The sequence below is a fragment of the Myzus persicae genome, unplaced genomic scaffold, assembly GCF_001856785.1.
Source record: "Myzus persicae strain clone G006 unplaced genomic scaffold, MPER_G0061.0, whole genome shotgun sequence".
Lineage (NCBI taxonomy): Eukaryota > Metazoa > Arthropoda > Insecta > Hemiptera > Aphididae > Myzus > Myzus persicae.
Window position 1 is genome coordinate 294,203 of NW_019104044.1, and position 18,706 is coordinate 312,908.

An 18,706-nucleotide genomic window follows, 5' to 3' on the forward strand; every position below is an offset into this window, starting at 1 on the left:
TATTGCTATTGGTTACGAAAAATTAAATAGTTATTATGATTGGATATACTTTTAGACATATACTTAAAATTTGGACAAAAAAAACCAAATACCTAACTGTGTCGTATAGCGAAATGTGTGCACTTTGCTTAATATGAATTTAGGACGTCCCCCCCTCCCCAGACAAAAAATAAAAGTAAAAATATTAAACAATAATAATAAAATATACAATGCAAATAAATTTGCTCATTATAATTCTATGAAAGCAATACACAAATATAATTCAATAACACATCATATAATAACACTTTTGCTATTTGCCAAATGCCAATACAAATTCACTAAATTTAATCATTTGAAAAACTTTCACATAACTTTTTTAAGCTGTCGTCTTTACCTAAATTATTACGAAAAGCTTCTACTCTATAATTTAAAATGTTTATTGATGCACTTGACTACTTGAATAATGCTCATCTGTAGAGCTTTAATAAAAACGTGAACGATGATAGTCAATAGACGCCGATAAGATGATCGTATATTTCGGGTAAAACCAAAGAACCTATATTTTCCAAAATATTATTATGTGTAAAAAAATATATACATTGATTCAGGTGGAAAATGTCTCTGTCGGGGGGAGGGGGAAGTCCAGTACCGCTTAATATACATGTGATGGAGCGTATAAGAACTAAGAAGTCTTACCGATCCACTGGCATTTCAACTATAGTATATTCTATAAAGTTTTAATATTGTATATTTGGAGTCGCAAATCGGCCTAGTTCCACCTCTGAATATCTGTAATCTGTATTTATAGCCCCTCCAAAAATATTTAGTTTTTAGTTGTGTGGAATCGAAGACCCCCCCCCCCCTCCACATCGATGTTAAAAACGTTACCCCCCCCTCCTCCCTCTGAAGTTTTAATGGATTTGCGCCTATATGATTGTCATAATGATTTAGTTCCGGTTTTAGTTTAAACAATCGAAAACCCGTGATTTTAAATACTGCATTATTATAATAGGTATAGAGTCCTAAACATATTGTGTAGCCCCTAAACGACTAAACCTGAATATTGTTATTATTATTATTGTCTCGCGCGCCTGCCAATACATCATATTATTATACCATATAAGAGGAGGTACGTGATAATAATATTATAATATAATATTTTTTTATTGTGCGGTGGCGGAGTAGCACGTGGCTAGGCGGCGGCGGGAACACGTGACGGCGCTCCGCGGCGTATACCAATGACTGGGCGGTCCGCATACCATCAACCAATGATGTTCCGGACCGGTTACCTGGTGAGCGTTCTGGGGCGGGGGTACCATCGCCGCCGCGCTTGTGCGGGTGGACGCGAAGAAGACAGCCGCAGTCTCAAACGCGCGGACGGACCGGTTCACGTGCGGTCGCAAATGATAATAATATTATTCTAATACGCGTGAATGTCTCGGTGTTAATTATTTATATTATTAATATTAATTGTTTAAACAGTAACAAGCGCCACTCGCCGCATCATTGCTGTTGTGATCACCCCGGGTCCTTTTTGTAGTTGTCGATTTTTTTTTGATTTTTTTTTCACATAATATCCGTTCCGTGTGCGTGTCGACTTCCGATCGGAAATGTGAAACGCACGCCATATCAAACGCGAACGGTGCGATTCGTACGTCGGTGTCGTCGTCGTAGTCGTCATAATTGTGCAAAATCTAGTACTTACGTATTTTTTATACGGCGAGTATACTGGAACAGCGGTTTCAGTTTTTCTTTCTCGTTGTTTTGTCTTGATTCGAACCATCAAGCTGGATTTCCAGGCTAATTCCTCCAACATGTTCACCAGGTAATTTTTTTTTTTAGTACTTCGTTTTCTATCTACCCATTATAGAGGAGTTCACTTCTCCGGAGCCGAGTTTTGTATAAGGTCTGAAATATTATAGGTACCCTCGCTCTATAAAATAAAGAATCAACATCATAATATTATTTTTATCACACGCGATACGAATATAATATGCAGTTTCTATGATATAATTTAATAATAATTTATAGCGTTTGTATACATGGTGATGATGTTTCATTAATCATTATACGTATCATTATTATTTTAAATTATGCTTAAAGTTCTGTATTTCATAATTATAGGCACTTTAAACATCATATTTGTTTGAGAAAAATATTGAATAGTGTACAGTTAAATTATAAATTAATTGTATTCTTCCGTGATTGTTATGAAGGATATAAAAAAAAATCATACCTACAGGCTACAATATAATGGTAATTTAATATATTTAATAATTGTAATGTTATTTTTTAAATAATACATGGTACAAGGCAATAAAATAATAATAATATCTTAATAAAACATACTATATTATATGTTATTGTCACATTATTTAAATGTCTGTTTGTTATTCGGATATAATATAAGCACAGTTTATAGACTGGCACTATACTCTCGTAGTCTCGTCATAATATTACAAGAGCCGTTAAAATATTAGGTAGTCAAGAGTAGAATCTTTAAGGCCTAACTCTAAGTGTCATAAAATAATAATTAACTAAAATTACTATTCCGACCAGACCTTTTTTAGACCGAACACCAAAACAGTTTAAAAACATAATACAACCAAATACCCATGTATAATATGTAATAAATAATAATACACTAACCCTTGAACTCGGTATTTAGTTTTAAATAATTATTATTCATTGATCTTTGACTTCGTGTGCGCTTAAAAAAAAAATATTTCGGTAGCATTTATAAACTTTTAAATATTATGCAAATTATTAACTTATCATCATACATAAATATTAAATACCTAGGTTAACTAAGTTTTACAATCAGAACGAATGAATATAGAAATTATCTGTACAATAAAATAATTATTAATTAAACAAAATAAAAAATTGCAATGACCAAAATAGTTTATATAGGTAAACTCTTTCTAATCCGTTTGCTATAAATAGTGATATAACTCGTTTCTATATACCTCAATGATCAAATATTAGTAAACTGCATAACGCTGTTAATATTTTAAAAGAGTAAATTATAAAATACAAAAATCTAACAGTGAAATCAGATAGAACTTTGGAGTGCCAAGATGAAGTATTTGATATTTTAAGGATTGTCATATTTAGTATACTTTGATTTAAATTTTAACCAGTGGGAAAAAATGTAGTCAAAATGTCAAAAAAAAAGTAAAACCAATTTTACTGTTAAAGAACTTTATAGAGTATATAATATATATATATTCTAAAATGTTGTCTCTATAATAAACAATTTTTTTTTTAAACCGTTGAGACCATATCCTGATAAACAGATCCTTTTCCTTCTTTCTCAATTTTCTACTACCTCCTACCAATCCAAACATATTTACTTTAAGACTGAGGTACCTACCTCAGATTTATATCAGAGACATATCTCTGTCAAATTAAAAAAAAAGTGTTTAGTATATATTCAGATTTTCAGGGAAGAATAACAAACGATAGGTAAATAAACATAAACATTAGAAAATATAAGTATAAGACACTTATAATATACATCTATAAAATAAAAAAATTAATTATTTTAACTTAACGGTATAAATTTCAATAACCCTCAAAACTCGTTTACTTATAAAGCGTTCAATCAATTTTGCTCTTAAACTTACAAATTAATTGGCGGAGTTTTAATAATAACCTATTTGATACCTCCCACATTAGGAAATCCATTAAATCTTAATTTCTTATAATAAATAATTTGACTTTTTAATTGTTGTATTGAAAATCATATTTTTTATTTAAATTTGCTACATAGTATGTGTACCTTTTAAAATAAAGGTATTCTTAAAAAAAAAATACGAAGGACGTGAAATAAATACTACGCAATGTTGATAAAGCTAAACTTATGATTCGGTTCGTATATAAAACCATAAGGATGAAAATACGTTGAATTTTTAGTTAAAAAATATGTTATTAATAATTACTGCACAAGGTGTTACCAGCCTATGTTAAACAAACCCAAAGATGTTATCAATGTTTACGGGGATTATAGGCGGTGGTTTCCAAAATATATCAAGGCTCAAATACTGGCAACCCAATGTACATATATTGGTATATTATATTATTACATGACGTTCCATTCGTTCCAACAACGCGTACCTACCTAATCATTGTTATATCATCTGACATATTATATATTGAAAATTGGAATGTAATAAAATATTACAATATCATTATATGATTTCGATTTAGATGATTAAGACAAAAAGAAGTACAATTATTGATGTTCCATAATATTACATAATATTTACATACGTACTTTTGTCTTTTTGTACTTCCTATATTCGACGGCCGTCGAAGTCTCTGTCACTGACTCGAGAGCCTTACATTTTTACCTACAAGTTGGCAATATTATTGGCATTCACGAATAAATCACCCTTTTAACAAAATATGGATTTTCTTAATATTTATTTGCACCTGCATTTTACGATCACTAAAAAAAGTTAATCATTAAAAAAAAACGGTTACTGCTAGCTGAATAACATATTAAATATAAATATTATAGAACAATTTCGTAAAAAATGAAAATATTGTCTTCTCATAAGTCGTTGAAAAATACACAGTTAACAACTCGGTAAATAATATCCACGGTATATGACATAAGTACGGCGTGTCAATTTATATATACCGGTTACTGAGTATAGGGTAAAGTACTCTGCAGAGTAGTACGTCGATCGTTTGTGATCGATTTCGGCTGTGTTCTGTATGTATGTGAATTATAACATTATGACATAATATGTATAATGTATATATATATATAATAATGTGGCAAGTATATGTGTCTGTACAAGTCTGAAGCCAAGGGCACGGACAATCCTGTTTGTGTCCGGTTGTCGTCTAATCTAATAATTATAATCACTGTGTGTTATGGCCGTACCTAGTCTAACCACTATAAATTAAAATATTATTATTGTCTGTCATGTTAAGAAGAATTGAGTGAATTAGTAGTAAAACGTTTTTTATACGAAATTAGTGTACGCAATTTGTACGAACTTTGTCAACCTCAGTCTCCGTAATTTATTATTAACGTCTCTATATATACAATAAAATATTCGTTAGTATTTTTCATTCTTATAACTACGTTATATGATGAATATTATCATCGAAATAATTTTAATAATATTTTAGATTCATCCATTCAAATTGAATGTATAATATTAATTTATTTTAAAACTCTTATTTATTTTCTATAATAATAATAATAATAATAATAATAATAATAATAACATATTTTTTAACTGAAGTACATTTTAGTTATTGATACTGTTTCAACATTCAGCCATAATATAGGAGTATAGTATAATAACTTAAACGCTTTAAAATTAAATTTACTTAACATTCATTCCATCGATTAAATTTGAAACCTTAAACCCAAAAATAAAATTGTATGTATAGTTAGGTTACGTAGGTATATATAATTTACAGCAAACGTTTTTGTGGGTGTATATTTTAATCATTTCTTAGCTTAGATATTTCTCAATTCAATTCATATTCATTATTACCTGTTGCTTTTTATTAAACTTTCAATAATCTGAATACATCTGATAATGTAATAATTATTATTTACGAACGTTGGTTTTTGTCTTCTGTTTAATCTATACTTCGTTACGGTCGTTAGATTCTTACTACACTCCTTTTCGAGTGTTTGAACAATACATACAAGTTGTTTAATCTGGGACCAATGGCCAATGGGTAATGAGTGTGAATGGCATTGTCGAACGATTGCGAAAATCGTATCTGTTTGAATTAGAACAATTGCTGCAGTTGTCTATATTCTAAAGACAATATTATATAGAAAGTTGACTTAGAAAAAAATAAGATTATATAAACGATAAAAAATACTATTCCGTTTGTTAAAATGTAAAAGCATTTTTTTATATCTTTAAAATTCACAACTAAGGTATACAAATATTATAACATACGCGTACTAAAATGTAATTATAGGTGTTGAAATATTTTCTTGCGTATTTTTAAATAAATATTATTTTTACGGAAAAATCTGACATAGTTTTAAAACTCTTAGCAATTTTACAATTGTACAATCTTATTTACATATTTTACAATTTAAATTTGATTTAATGAATTAAGCCGAAGAAACCCATTGAACTAATATATTTTCAAGCATACTGGCATATTCAAAAACAGAAATCCTTTAAACTTCTAATTTCTTGGATTAACCAACAAAAATCTAATTTGCATGAACATACAATTTGAATTGACCTTAATGTTACCATAATAATATGATACTACATAATATTGGATACTTTGAAAGATTTGTAATTTTTTGTTTGCGACCTCGATCATAATAATAATTACTAATTTCCAAGTATCAACGAAATTAAAACTTATATGCTCAAAAATTATATACATGACGGTCTGCGCGCGGGATGAATATTGTATAGGAATACATTTTGAATTAATTTATACTCAAAAAAATATAAATAGTTATTGGATTATACAACTTGAAATCATTTGATTCGCAGTAGGTATAATAATACAATAAATATATATGTATATTAATACCTATAATATAGATACAGGTACTTCATATCGTTTCGAAATTGTTCGGGCAACTGTTTGATTCATGAGGGGCCCAACAGAAACGTTTTAAATATTGTGTTACGGTTTATTTTTTCTCCGCTGCAGCGTCGGTGAAACGCGCTCTAAATCTCGCATGAACATAGTGTCGTGTACCAATTTGTCGGAAATGTGCGACAAAAAAGGTACCAACAAACACAATCGCTCACGCGAGCATATATGTATGTGTCGATGTGTGTGTCTGTATGTATATATATTTGTGTGTTGTATGTGTCTGTGTATATATATTTGTAATCGGCTAGTGGAGAAAAAAAACGGCATTCCGTTTTTGTCACCAAACAAATCGAGATCGTGCAGTCGGTGAGGTCTCCCTCGAACACAATGTACGAGTAGGTACATACGCATGCACGCGATGATAGGTGGTCGCAACTCGCGCTCGTTGCGGTCTTTTTGACACGGGCCGAACACATGTCATCATCGTAGTTGACGTCGGCTGAGCAGGAGATCGCGAGACCCCCAGATACCAACCAAAGAGATCGTCCGTGTCCCGCGCATAATGCAATGCTGCCTCGGTAAAAAATGAGCCCCATAAATAATTGAAAAAAAAATATCAAACAAAATACGAGACTGTACACATAATATTATAATATTATTATTATAACGCTCACGAGCGCGCACTCGCAGCACTGGCTCCACAGCAGGGAAAAAAGAATGAACGTTATTTCAGAGTAGGTATATGATAATACAACGCTGCAGTGTACAATATACACCTCCTATGTGTACGTGTATTATATTGTATATTATAATGTACTGTAGTGCAGCTAGCATACGGCATTAATATCATACAAAATAATATATAGGACACTTGTGTCAAAATACACGTCGGGATTCCGAAAGACAAAAGGCGCATTGAAATGTTAATGAGAGACGCGACGTCTGATTATTCCAAACGTCCCGCGACGACGTATACGCTATATAAATCAGATGGAAAATATTTTCCTCCTTTAACGTTTATAATATTGTTATTATTTCACTCGTCACGTAGGTACATTTTAATATGAAATATGTCCGATACGATAGTGCATATAGTGGGTATATATGCGCACAATATTATTGTAATATTTTACGAAATGTACGTATACACGATATATATCATAAAAACCATGCCGACTTATTCTTATACAAAAATATGACCGACCGGACACGTACCGCGTGTGTATAACGCACACATAATACATGTATGTTTATATATATATGTCATTATAGTATTATTATTATATGATTTTCTATTAAACAAACTGCGGTCGGACACGCGTCTTAATTGCGTGATGTAATGGGGTGATGCGAACTGCAGACGTCGTCTTGTTGCAAGCCACCGGGGGCGGGGAGGGGAATTTATTGACCGGGTTATAATTAAATTTAAAAGTCATATTATTATTATTATTACTATTATTATTATACGCCTGTACATATATTATAATATACGGGTACGACGACGTACGTGGTGCTCGGTATAATAATATAATATAATGTGAGTATGATATTGTGTGGGGAGCGAGCAAAACGCGAACATTATCCGGAGCAATAAAAGTTGAACGTATAGGTATATTATATTGCATTAAAAAAAAGTGTGCCTCGTGTTTCGGTCTCTCTCTGTCTCTGCTGCAGCAGTGTATAGAATAATAAAAACGCATAAAGAACGAGGGATATAGCATTATTTTTAACACGGAAAAGTGGAGATTTGTTATTTATTTGATATTTTTTTTTAATGCATTATTATGTTATTATTATTATATTAAACGTGAAAATCCTTTTGGCGGTTGATCGTTATATTGTTCGGCCGCGGCGTGGTGTCGTCGTGCAGTGATGCGGTAGCGCGCGGGTCGAGAGACTTAAACGCAGTTATATTGAAATAGAAAATTAAATAGTATACACAGAACGCACTGCAATAATATACACGTACAGAAAATTACTTTATAATACACTCTGCAACAACGGATTTTATATTTTATTATTATTTATTATCGTGTTACGTATTATTTTGCTTGTCGCCGTCCGTTTTGGTCATCTTCTTCTCCTTGGGCATACCTAGGTACAAACCTATATTATATGGTAACCTATATATACCTAGGTACACCATTTATAATATGTGGGGAGGTACTGGCTCTGTGCACCGTTCCAACGGTCTTGCGCAGTGATTCGTGTGAACCGCGAGCGCCACTGCAGTAGTGCGATGTGAGATGAAACTTTGTCCGGTTATTAATAATTATTGCGTCCGGGGCCGTCGTTAAATTGCTCGATTTTGATGAGAAACGCCCATTATAATATATCGGTCGAGAAGACGGGGAAAAAAAACTAGATATGATAGCGCTTTTACTTTATTATTATCATTACCTATTTATTTTTTTTTTTTACCATAAATACGATCGTACATATATAATATATGTACATGTATAAATAAAGTTTCGTGTGTATGTGTACTGTAATATAGGTATTATGCCCTATTATAATATTATGATACCTATTCGTTATTTTTTAATCGTATTATTACATTTAACACGCTGCACAACGATTTGTTCGCACGTCTAATATAGGTAAGTATATTACCTACCTACAGCTAGGTTCTATTATTGCGCTTTTCTCTAGACATTTTCTCGATTTTATTTTATATTTGAGTGATTCTATAGGGAAAATCGCCGAACATAGACTATACTTTATTGTTTAAAGGTACATTATTATTATACATTAGTTACGTTTTTATTGTCGGTATATTATTTTGAACGCGGACAAATGATATCAAATTCCAGTGTTCGACAGATTTTTTTTCTCGAACAATAAATCCTGTACCGTGTAATGAATGACTAATGTAACGTTACAGAATTTATTATCTCATTAAAATTGTAACAGATTATAATATATGGTATCGTGTTGTGCAGTCGTTGCTTTAAAGGGAATGAATGTGCATGTTAATAGGTTTATATTATATTGTACAGGTACGATTGATATAAATATATTGAATCATGTTGCACTCGACAATTCAACTAATTTTATTGTTTATACATAATTGCACGGATTGAAATTGAAGGCATATATATAATATGTTTTAATTATATTGCATACATGTATTATTGCTATTCACATAAAATATAATATCGTACTGAACGTTTCGAAAGTATTTTAAGTGTCGTGTTACGTGATTTGACCAAATGATCCAAGTTTTATACGTCATGGTGATATTCAAAACCTCGGAGTGTTTTTTTCTGCAATTTATACTTTTAAATATTGCAGTTTTGCATACAGTGAAACAAATTGCATTCATTTACTCACCCCGAAGTATTTATGTTCCACATATGTACCTATACCATATAATCTTATTTTCTACTTTCTTTCGAAATTTTACGACTCGAGGTCCTCAGTTTTTACCTTTAGTAGGTAGTCAATAAATGACATAACCGGCTATGTTTTATAATATGTAAATGTTTTTTTTTACTTTTTCCAATGGCTATTTTCGTCTTTATAATTGCAATACACATTATAAATTGCATTTTAGCACTGAACAAAATAAGCAATAGACACTCATAAAATGTATGTATAAATATTACCAGTTCTTATTACTGCAGTCTGCAGATGACGATAGTTTTAATTTTTATAATAATACTTTTGAGATTATTTTTACAAATCATTCTTATATAACGCAAATATATATCTACTGTAATGGAAATGTAAAATAAAATATTTAAATATATGTATTCATCAATGTCAATAATTGTTTGATATTCATATTGGATGTCTGCAATGTAAACAATTAGGGTTCTAAAATGTCGTGGAATTAATTTTTTCTAAACATTTCATTTTGATGAAAAATAAAAAACAAACTTTAATGTAAAACTTTAGTAGGAAATGCAGTAAGCACCTCTACTTAGTTAAATGCTGAGTGGACCTAACCTTACAGAAATATTGCTTACATCGTACATTATACAAATTATCTATAGGTACATCTTCTCAACATCGTGATCGGAAATTAAATAACATTGATAATCACTAATCAGGTATGAAATAATTCTGACCATCTAGTGATGAAAAAAAACACAAAATTTAAAAAAATATATACTTCAATATTTCATGCCCATACCCCTATATCTATAATATAGTATAATTTGTATGTGTAAGTGTGCTTCTATATATTATATATTGTACGGGTATAGGTAGGTACCATTGACGATTTTCATCATACGATATAATCATCCAAAAAATCAAACGCACAGGTATATACTGCAATTATTATGGTGCGATGGAACAGGGTATGCATGGAAATTATTCTCAATTGGCTATTGTGCGGTCATATTATACGAACTATAACAGCAGAATAATATAGCGTAGTTCTACATTATATTTTAAAGCCCATAATATAACAATAATAATTGTTATTCATTTTCGGTCGCCCGATTTTGACAGAACCACGCGGTACCTATACGCTATACAACAATGATTACCGTCTGCTAATGAGTAACGACGTACCTATACGTGCCGTATCTTCATCATCTGACTGCTGGTATACATTATATCGTGTTATAAGCGCATACCTATTCGTAATAAATAATAATACTAATATCCGTAACTCACGGGATCTCCATAGTATACGTAGGTATGGAGCGGTGTAGGTACTGGGTATAGTATTATACGAGTAGGTATACAGACGCAATGCCAACGAGTACAACGATAATAGTACCGCAAAAATTATGAAAAATAAATTACTAGCATCGTATTAGGTATAGGTATAGTATTTTATGTTGTGCTTCAGTGGTGGACAGGCGATTTTTTCACGGGGAGATGGAGTTGATTTTTTAACACGGCACTTCGATCATTTCAATCATAATTTAACGATTGTAGATTGATTTGTTAAGATTTAAACTAAAATGGTAATTATGTGTAATGCTACGTACAACTTAAATTAGTAAATCAATGTTTTTTGCCCGTTATAATCGATTTATACTTTGCTTTGGTTATATTTATAAGTCCACGATAAAAAGCCACTCCGTATATAGCTAAGTGTACGACTCTATAGCACAACATAATGAATACAATTCATAAATATCAAAGTTTTAAATAAACATGATAAGTACCTATATGGTTTTAGTTTTATTTAAACAAAAAAAGAGAAAAGACCCAAACATGTTAAGTCTAAAACTCTAAAAATTACTTTATGATAAGATAAAAATTGTATGTTTGAACGTTTAATTGAACACCTAATGCCAAACACCCATGTAACATATACTGGTGTACTTAATTTTTGATAGCAGACACCACGAAATTATTATCAAGAGATTATAGCTTTTATAAACAGAAAAAAATTATTTCTGTCATCGAAAATTGTGAATGGATGTTATTAAAAAAAAGTTTTATTATTTTTTACATTTCTTTTTTCTTTAATAAAAATATCAATAATAATATAATATAATATTATTACTTATAAATGTTGTAAAAAAAGGCCATGGCGGAGTATACACTATACATCCCCCTCTTTGATATTTTTGTTTTTTGTTCATCTCGTGCATGGGTGATTTATATTAATACGGCTTGTAAGTTATTAGCTACACCGCGGTATTATAAGTATATATGGACGAGACAGAGTGTCAGATTTCTTTAGGGACATTATAAAGAACATAGTACATAAAAACACTGTATGTCAAGAGCGAGTGAAATATGGAACTCATACCAAATATATCGTACGTCAGAGATCCCTTTGAGGACTTGTTTTTTACTTTTGAATATTAAAGCAAAATAAAATAACACAGATTTGTGATGAATAGTATACATATGTACACAAACAATAGCCTTTCATTTACTTAAACACAAGATGATAAATTTAAGTGTCTACACTCTTTAATTAGAAAAGTTTTGACTTATTTGAAAACATTTTACTATTTCTACATAAACCAATGTCATTTTAAGACGAAAGTTTTGAAAAAAATTTAATTTTTTACAATTTATTTTATCGTTAACATATTTTAAGTTTTACTTTATTTTATGACCTTATAATCCTTTTTTAATTTCATAATCCTAAGCAGAATATTATTTTTTAATTACAAAGTCATAACTAATTATTAACCACTACACTCGTTCGAAATGTGATTTGTATCCACCAAAATATTCTGGAAAAATATTCTGATTCTGAACACAAAATTATAAATGTATGCTGTAGCTGAAAACATTTTTTTTTTAAAATAAATTTAAAATTACGATGTTAACAAATTGTAAAAAATATTATGATTTTTGCTAAAATTTTACTTTACAATAACATCAAACTATGCAAAAAGAATATCTTCGAAACAGTTTGAAATTTTGAGAAATAATGAGTAGACACCAAATTAATCATTATGTATGCCAAATGATTCAAACTTGCGGAAACTAGTCTGAAGTTAAAATGTGTGTCTATCTAATTTGTTTAAGTCTTTAAAGCTTTTCAATATACATATTAAATATCGTAATACACAATATACTAAATAGAGATGTTTCAATGGAATAAATAATTTAATAGATTCAAACATTGTGTATGCTTTAAGAGATAGTGACGTATGTAGGACGTATAGTTTATGTACTATGTAGGTAGGTAGTATCTATCAGTATATTTCTCTTGCAATCTTAAATTCTTACGCAAACTGCATAATTATCGCATTAAAACTGGTTTATGTTCTAAATCTATTAAATGATTATATTAGTTAGTATTTATTAGTTTTATACGTTTCAATTTACGTCAAAAAAATAAAATTTAATTCGTTGATATATGAATAGTCATAATATTATAAAGCTATATGTCTTGGCTTAAAATAATAAAATATAATGTTATTTGTACACAATGCTTGTTGATATATTATTATAAAATGTCAGACATAATAATAATATTACGGTAATAGTAAAATGTGTATGGAAATAATTGTAAATGATTTTTAAGGTATATAGTTACTGTTATTATCTTATGAATTTCGGTCTCGAAACAACTTTGGAAAATCTGTTTTTGAAATTCGTGTTACTCTAGATTTCTCAAACCTCCATCGTGCGTTTGCATATTAAGACAGTCAATGTTTCAAATACAATACGATAGAGTTGTTCGGATCCGCGTTCTTTATACAAAAAAAAAAAATAAAAAAAAATCAGTGGCATGTATCGAATTTTTTTATTCGTATAAGACCCAATTCGGTTTGTCAAACCCGTTTTGTAGAGCCATCCGAATTTTCACCGCGTAACGATAGAGTCGTTACCGGAGCACAATTAAAAAACGATTTAGACACCCGTTATATATTATATATAAACATTAAATGTATTAAGATTTCGGACATCGTAGGCGGCTTTTCACACGGTAGAAACGCTTCTTTTTATCTCATACAGACACACAGACACATACACACTTATTGTGTTTGTGTGTGTGTGTGTGTGTGTGTGTGTGTGTGTGTATTAAGATTATTTATCCATTTGTAAAGAACCGAACTGATTATTTCGTCAGAGCCCGAAAGACGCGAAGGCACTCGACCGGCCGTCGCCGCGCAGTCGTCTCGCGGGATGACTAGGCCTCTTTTGTGTTGGTGCCTTAAATGTTCTCTCCTCTTCTCCACCCGCGCCCGTCACCCGCAGCTCTACTAGGCGATACTATATAGACTGCTAGGTGAAATCTCCCGAACGATTAAATCGTATTTTTCTATCTATTTCTTTCTTTCCGTCTCCGTCAGTCCGTCTGTCTGTCTGTGCGTTTCCGTCTCTCTCACTCCACCCGCATAACATAATAATAATATAAAAGCGCGATACACAATAAATACTTTTAAACGTCACTCTCGCGCCCTGACGTTCGTCTAAATATAATAAAGACTGATAAAAAAAAAAAAATATGTAAGTATGTATATATATATATATACCACACATACATATTATTATAATGTATTAAGCACACGGCCGTCTTATACGCGTTTTGAAAAAAAAAAAAAAACTAGTGGCAAACCAGTAGCCGATGGATGGCGTGCCGATTTGTGTGTGTGTGTGTGTGTGTGTGTGTGTGAGTGTTATATATATTATATTTATTTTTGTTCACACGGCTCTGGTCGGGGAGCGACCGTGTGGCCGATATGTGTTCGTATATTATAATATATAAACGAAATCACCGGGTAGGCACACGCACGCGATACCCAAAAAACTTGTCGTCGCCGCCGTGAGAATAGCCTAAGACCAAAACCCATCAGTCACCGCAACCCCTCTCCGCAGTCCCCTCCACTGTTATCATTTCTTGTTGGACCGAGGTTACCAAGATTCTATGTTTTTTCTATATATTATTAAATATTTTATTATAATACTGCCAATGATAAATCAGGATTCGGCCCAATCAAATTATTATTACGCAATATCATGGAACGATAATAATATTATACGATACCTAGTTTGTTATACATAATATTATGAGTTTTTTATAAATAGTTATAACATTTAGAAAATATGCCACATCCGCCTGGTCAACAATACTGACGTGGCCTGGTGTGGCACGATGGTTGTATTCAATCATTTCAATCACGTTTAGTTCCCAAGTGCAAGCATCGGTCGATGTTACTATAGTTCCCGGATGGGTGACCACCAGGGTTCTTAGTGACGAATCCTCGTCTCGCAAACACGTGTTCTAACCAACTGTACCCTCCTCCACAGTGATCAACCTATAGGTACTTAACCTATAAACACCTAATGGCTTTAGTTGCCGGGCTTAAAAACAATAAAAAAAAAAATTTTCCTCGTGTCTCTAATGCATAACTTTTCTTAAATTTCTAGGGGATCTAAGATATTTAAACTCAAATTGAATAACTTTGAAATAGAAAACAAATTAAATCACGGTATCGAGAAAATACTAAATATTACATGACGAAGGAACCTATTTGATTTTCAACAGTATATCAATAAGACAATAACTGCAGTTAACCATAACATGTTTCCATAGCTAATATATTGTTGTTAACTAATCATTTAATTGTATAACCACCTTATATATACCTTAATTTGCTGTGACTTACATAATATTTTATTGTAGTAAAGCCCGTGTAAATTATAAATAAATAATGTATGGTGAAAGAATATATATGTTAGGTATATAGATACCTATATATATATATATGTGTGAAACTGCACTTCAATGGCTAATCTACGTTAACATAACTGCATTTTAATTTAAAACTTCATATTTTTAGTTAACGATAGATCTTCACACCGCTTACATGTCTTAGCCGCCAGATTGTACCTACTATATACACGCGGCGAGGTGTATAAAATATGTTTTTTTTTTTAAGCAATTCGCACGTACACGACAATCATGCTATATATACGCGGTATAGTGTTGGTCCAAATTGTAAAAATAAAAGCACGTAAATCGCGCACAGGTTTATACGCGGTGTATATAGTAATAATATATACGAACATATATACATAAACGACGATGCACGTTACCGGTTGTGGTAACTCACGAACCATCTAGATCGCGGGCACGCGGGTATGCGGGAGCGACGGATGGAGAAAAAAAGAACGATCGGGTCGCGAGAGGGAAAGAATAAGACTTACGGCGCAGTGATAAAAATCACCGTGAGAAACCGAAGAATAAGAAGAAGACTGCTGCTGCAGTGCGTTTCATAAATAATATAATAATTGGCCTAAATCCGACGGTCGTCGTGTGCATGGCGGTGATGGGGGGGGGGGGGGGTAGAACGCGCGTCGCCCGAGCTTTCTCTTTATAATACGGGTACCTGTGCGCGTATTTTCGCGATCACCTGTTGCAGTGGCATTGAGATGCGCTGCACTTAAACTTTGACATGATTCTCGACTTTATAGACGATATCGCATCGCCGTTGTTTATATAGTCATTAAAGACATTTTGTCTGTCAGTCTTAAATTATTGTGTTGCCCACGCAGTATCGGCACTGCAGCAGAGTCATATTATATTAATAAACCATATACGACAATGACGAATCGTTTTATCTCGGCATAAATATATAGGTAAGGTATATAATAATTGTTGGTAAGACTTTGTAATGTTATACAGGATTGTCTGACAAAAAGAAATTGATGCTAGTTAAAAGTGTCGCGAATATTGTGAAAATTAAATAAATGGCAAATAATTTAAGGAATATTCCCAAATATAATATTTTTTAAAAAGCTATTACGTTTAAAAAATAAAAGTAATTTATTCGAATAAAATGTTGATATTTTGAAAAAAAATTCTTGACTTAGATAAATGATTACCAACAGGGTTCTGCTCATATAATCAGATTTAAAAATTGGCACCTTTCAACTTTTCCAAAAAAAAACAATTGAATCAAATTTTTAATTTTGTAATTTTCAGTTTCAAAATTAAGAAGTGTACCTGTATACTATTAATATAGCGCAAATTATACATCGATTAATGTAAATGAATAAACGGTTGATCACAACAAAAGTTCGTCAATTCTTTCTGGTACACCGTGCAGCACCTATACCTGCTATAGGTAAATGACTAAAAAACCAAATAAAACACCGTAACCTTGGATGTCTTGAGTCATAGTAGGATAGTAATACGAATAGCCTCCACTGCAGTGATAAAGTCGTAATTTAATATTATCTGTACGATTTCATACAATAACCTTATCGGTATTTTTTTCTTTCGAATATATCGTTTCCATGTTGGGCGTTTTCCCGAGTCCTACGCCACCGCGCCGACGTTTTGTCTGCAGTGCGTGTACTTTTCAAAAGTAGGACGCAAACGATTTGCAAACCGAGAAATACATTTTTATTTCTTACCTATCTACGCGTATATTACCAATACTGTGTTTATGGTTTTTTCACCTCTCGACGATGACGGTCTGCACTATAAATTATTATGTCCATAAAGCGATTGGATGCGAAAACGCATTCGATCGAGTATCGGATTTTACGTATATACGTATAATATAGTAACATCGTTTTCAAAACGTGCGTGTGCACTGTACACGTTATTACGTTATTATAGATGTTCGGTATAGAAATTACGACCTGCGATGGAATTCCGAGTGCGCACACACATCACATACACAGTGCTTAACACGCGCGGTCATTACATCGATGGTGATTCGCGGTCCTACACATAGAGTGTAATATGCGATTTGCGATATTATCGCGGGAATATTACGATATTATTTTTGTGCGAATAAAAAATAATGACAACAATAACAACAATAACATCGCAATACAACAACAATGCCTGCCTCGCGGACCTCCGCACTACGCGTAGTATTTGTGGTTAAAAGTCATGCGTAAGTCTCATTCGCCCCCGGTCGACACTATATATTTAACGTGACTTTTGATAGGCATCTCCGTGCGCCGCCGCCGATAGTGTCGTGTAAATAATAATAATACGAATATTACATAAAAAAGTTTTACACACAATGATACGTGGTTTCTTTGAAAAAAAAAAAAAAATACAAAACAAAACATAACAAAACTATTCACACGAGCGATAATCGTTGCGCGCGCGATTTCACGGTTTAATAGGGTCTACACATTATAATAGTGTTGCGCGCGCGCGTTACGATTCATATCATAAACGGGTTCGTCGTGTGAAATTTCGGAACAAACAACATAATAATAATAATAATATATATATATTATATTGTGCCGTTGCAGTAGATGTTACGAATATAATATGAAGCTCGAAAATCATATATATTATTATTATACGAACGTTTAATTTTCGTTTTTTTTTTTTTTTCGTTACATCCAAAACAGATACGATTATAAGATATTATTATACACACACTACGAGTATTATTGTATACATAATACACACACACACACGCACGCACACATCATATTATACTCTCAGTCCGCAGTTAAGTAATTATTGACGAAAACACTGCGAGTATGGCGCGCGGACGAGGGCGTATAGTCTACTATTATCTATAGGACGCTTCTAATATTTTATATGTGTACGTATCTGGTATATAATATACAAACTATTAATATAAATGTGAAATAAAAAAATGGTTTCGGCGTTTGCATGGACTTTGGTTCAATTAGTTGCCGGGGGGGGGGTCGGAATTAATGGGTCCTGTTAACAATTATTATTTAATCTGATACATATATTATTCAGAGAGCGCGATGGGTGTACAATTATTATAGTAGTCAAACAAAATGT

General features: G+C 31.9%; 1 protein-coding gene across 1 annotated transcript in view; it reads left to right on the plus strand.

Annotated features, from left to right (window-relative positions):
• Positions 1-1,347: 1,347 nt before the first annotated feature.
• Positions 1,348-18,706, plus strand: part of LOC111037960 (neuronal PAS domain-containing protein 4A-like) — a 136,921-nt gene continuing 119,562 nt past the window's right edge. Inside the window, exon 1 of the mRNA XM_022320838.1 lies at positions 1,348-1,807. Within this exon, the coding sequence (XP_022176530.1) occupies positions 1,797-1,807 (11 nt within the window). The 5' untranslated portion in view covers positions 1,348-1,796. The remainder of the gene's footprint in view (positions 1,808-18,706) is intronic.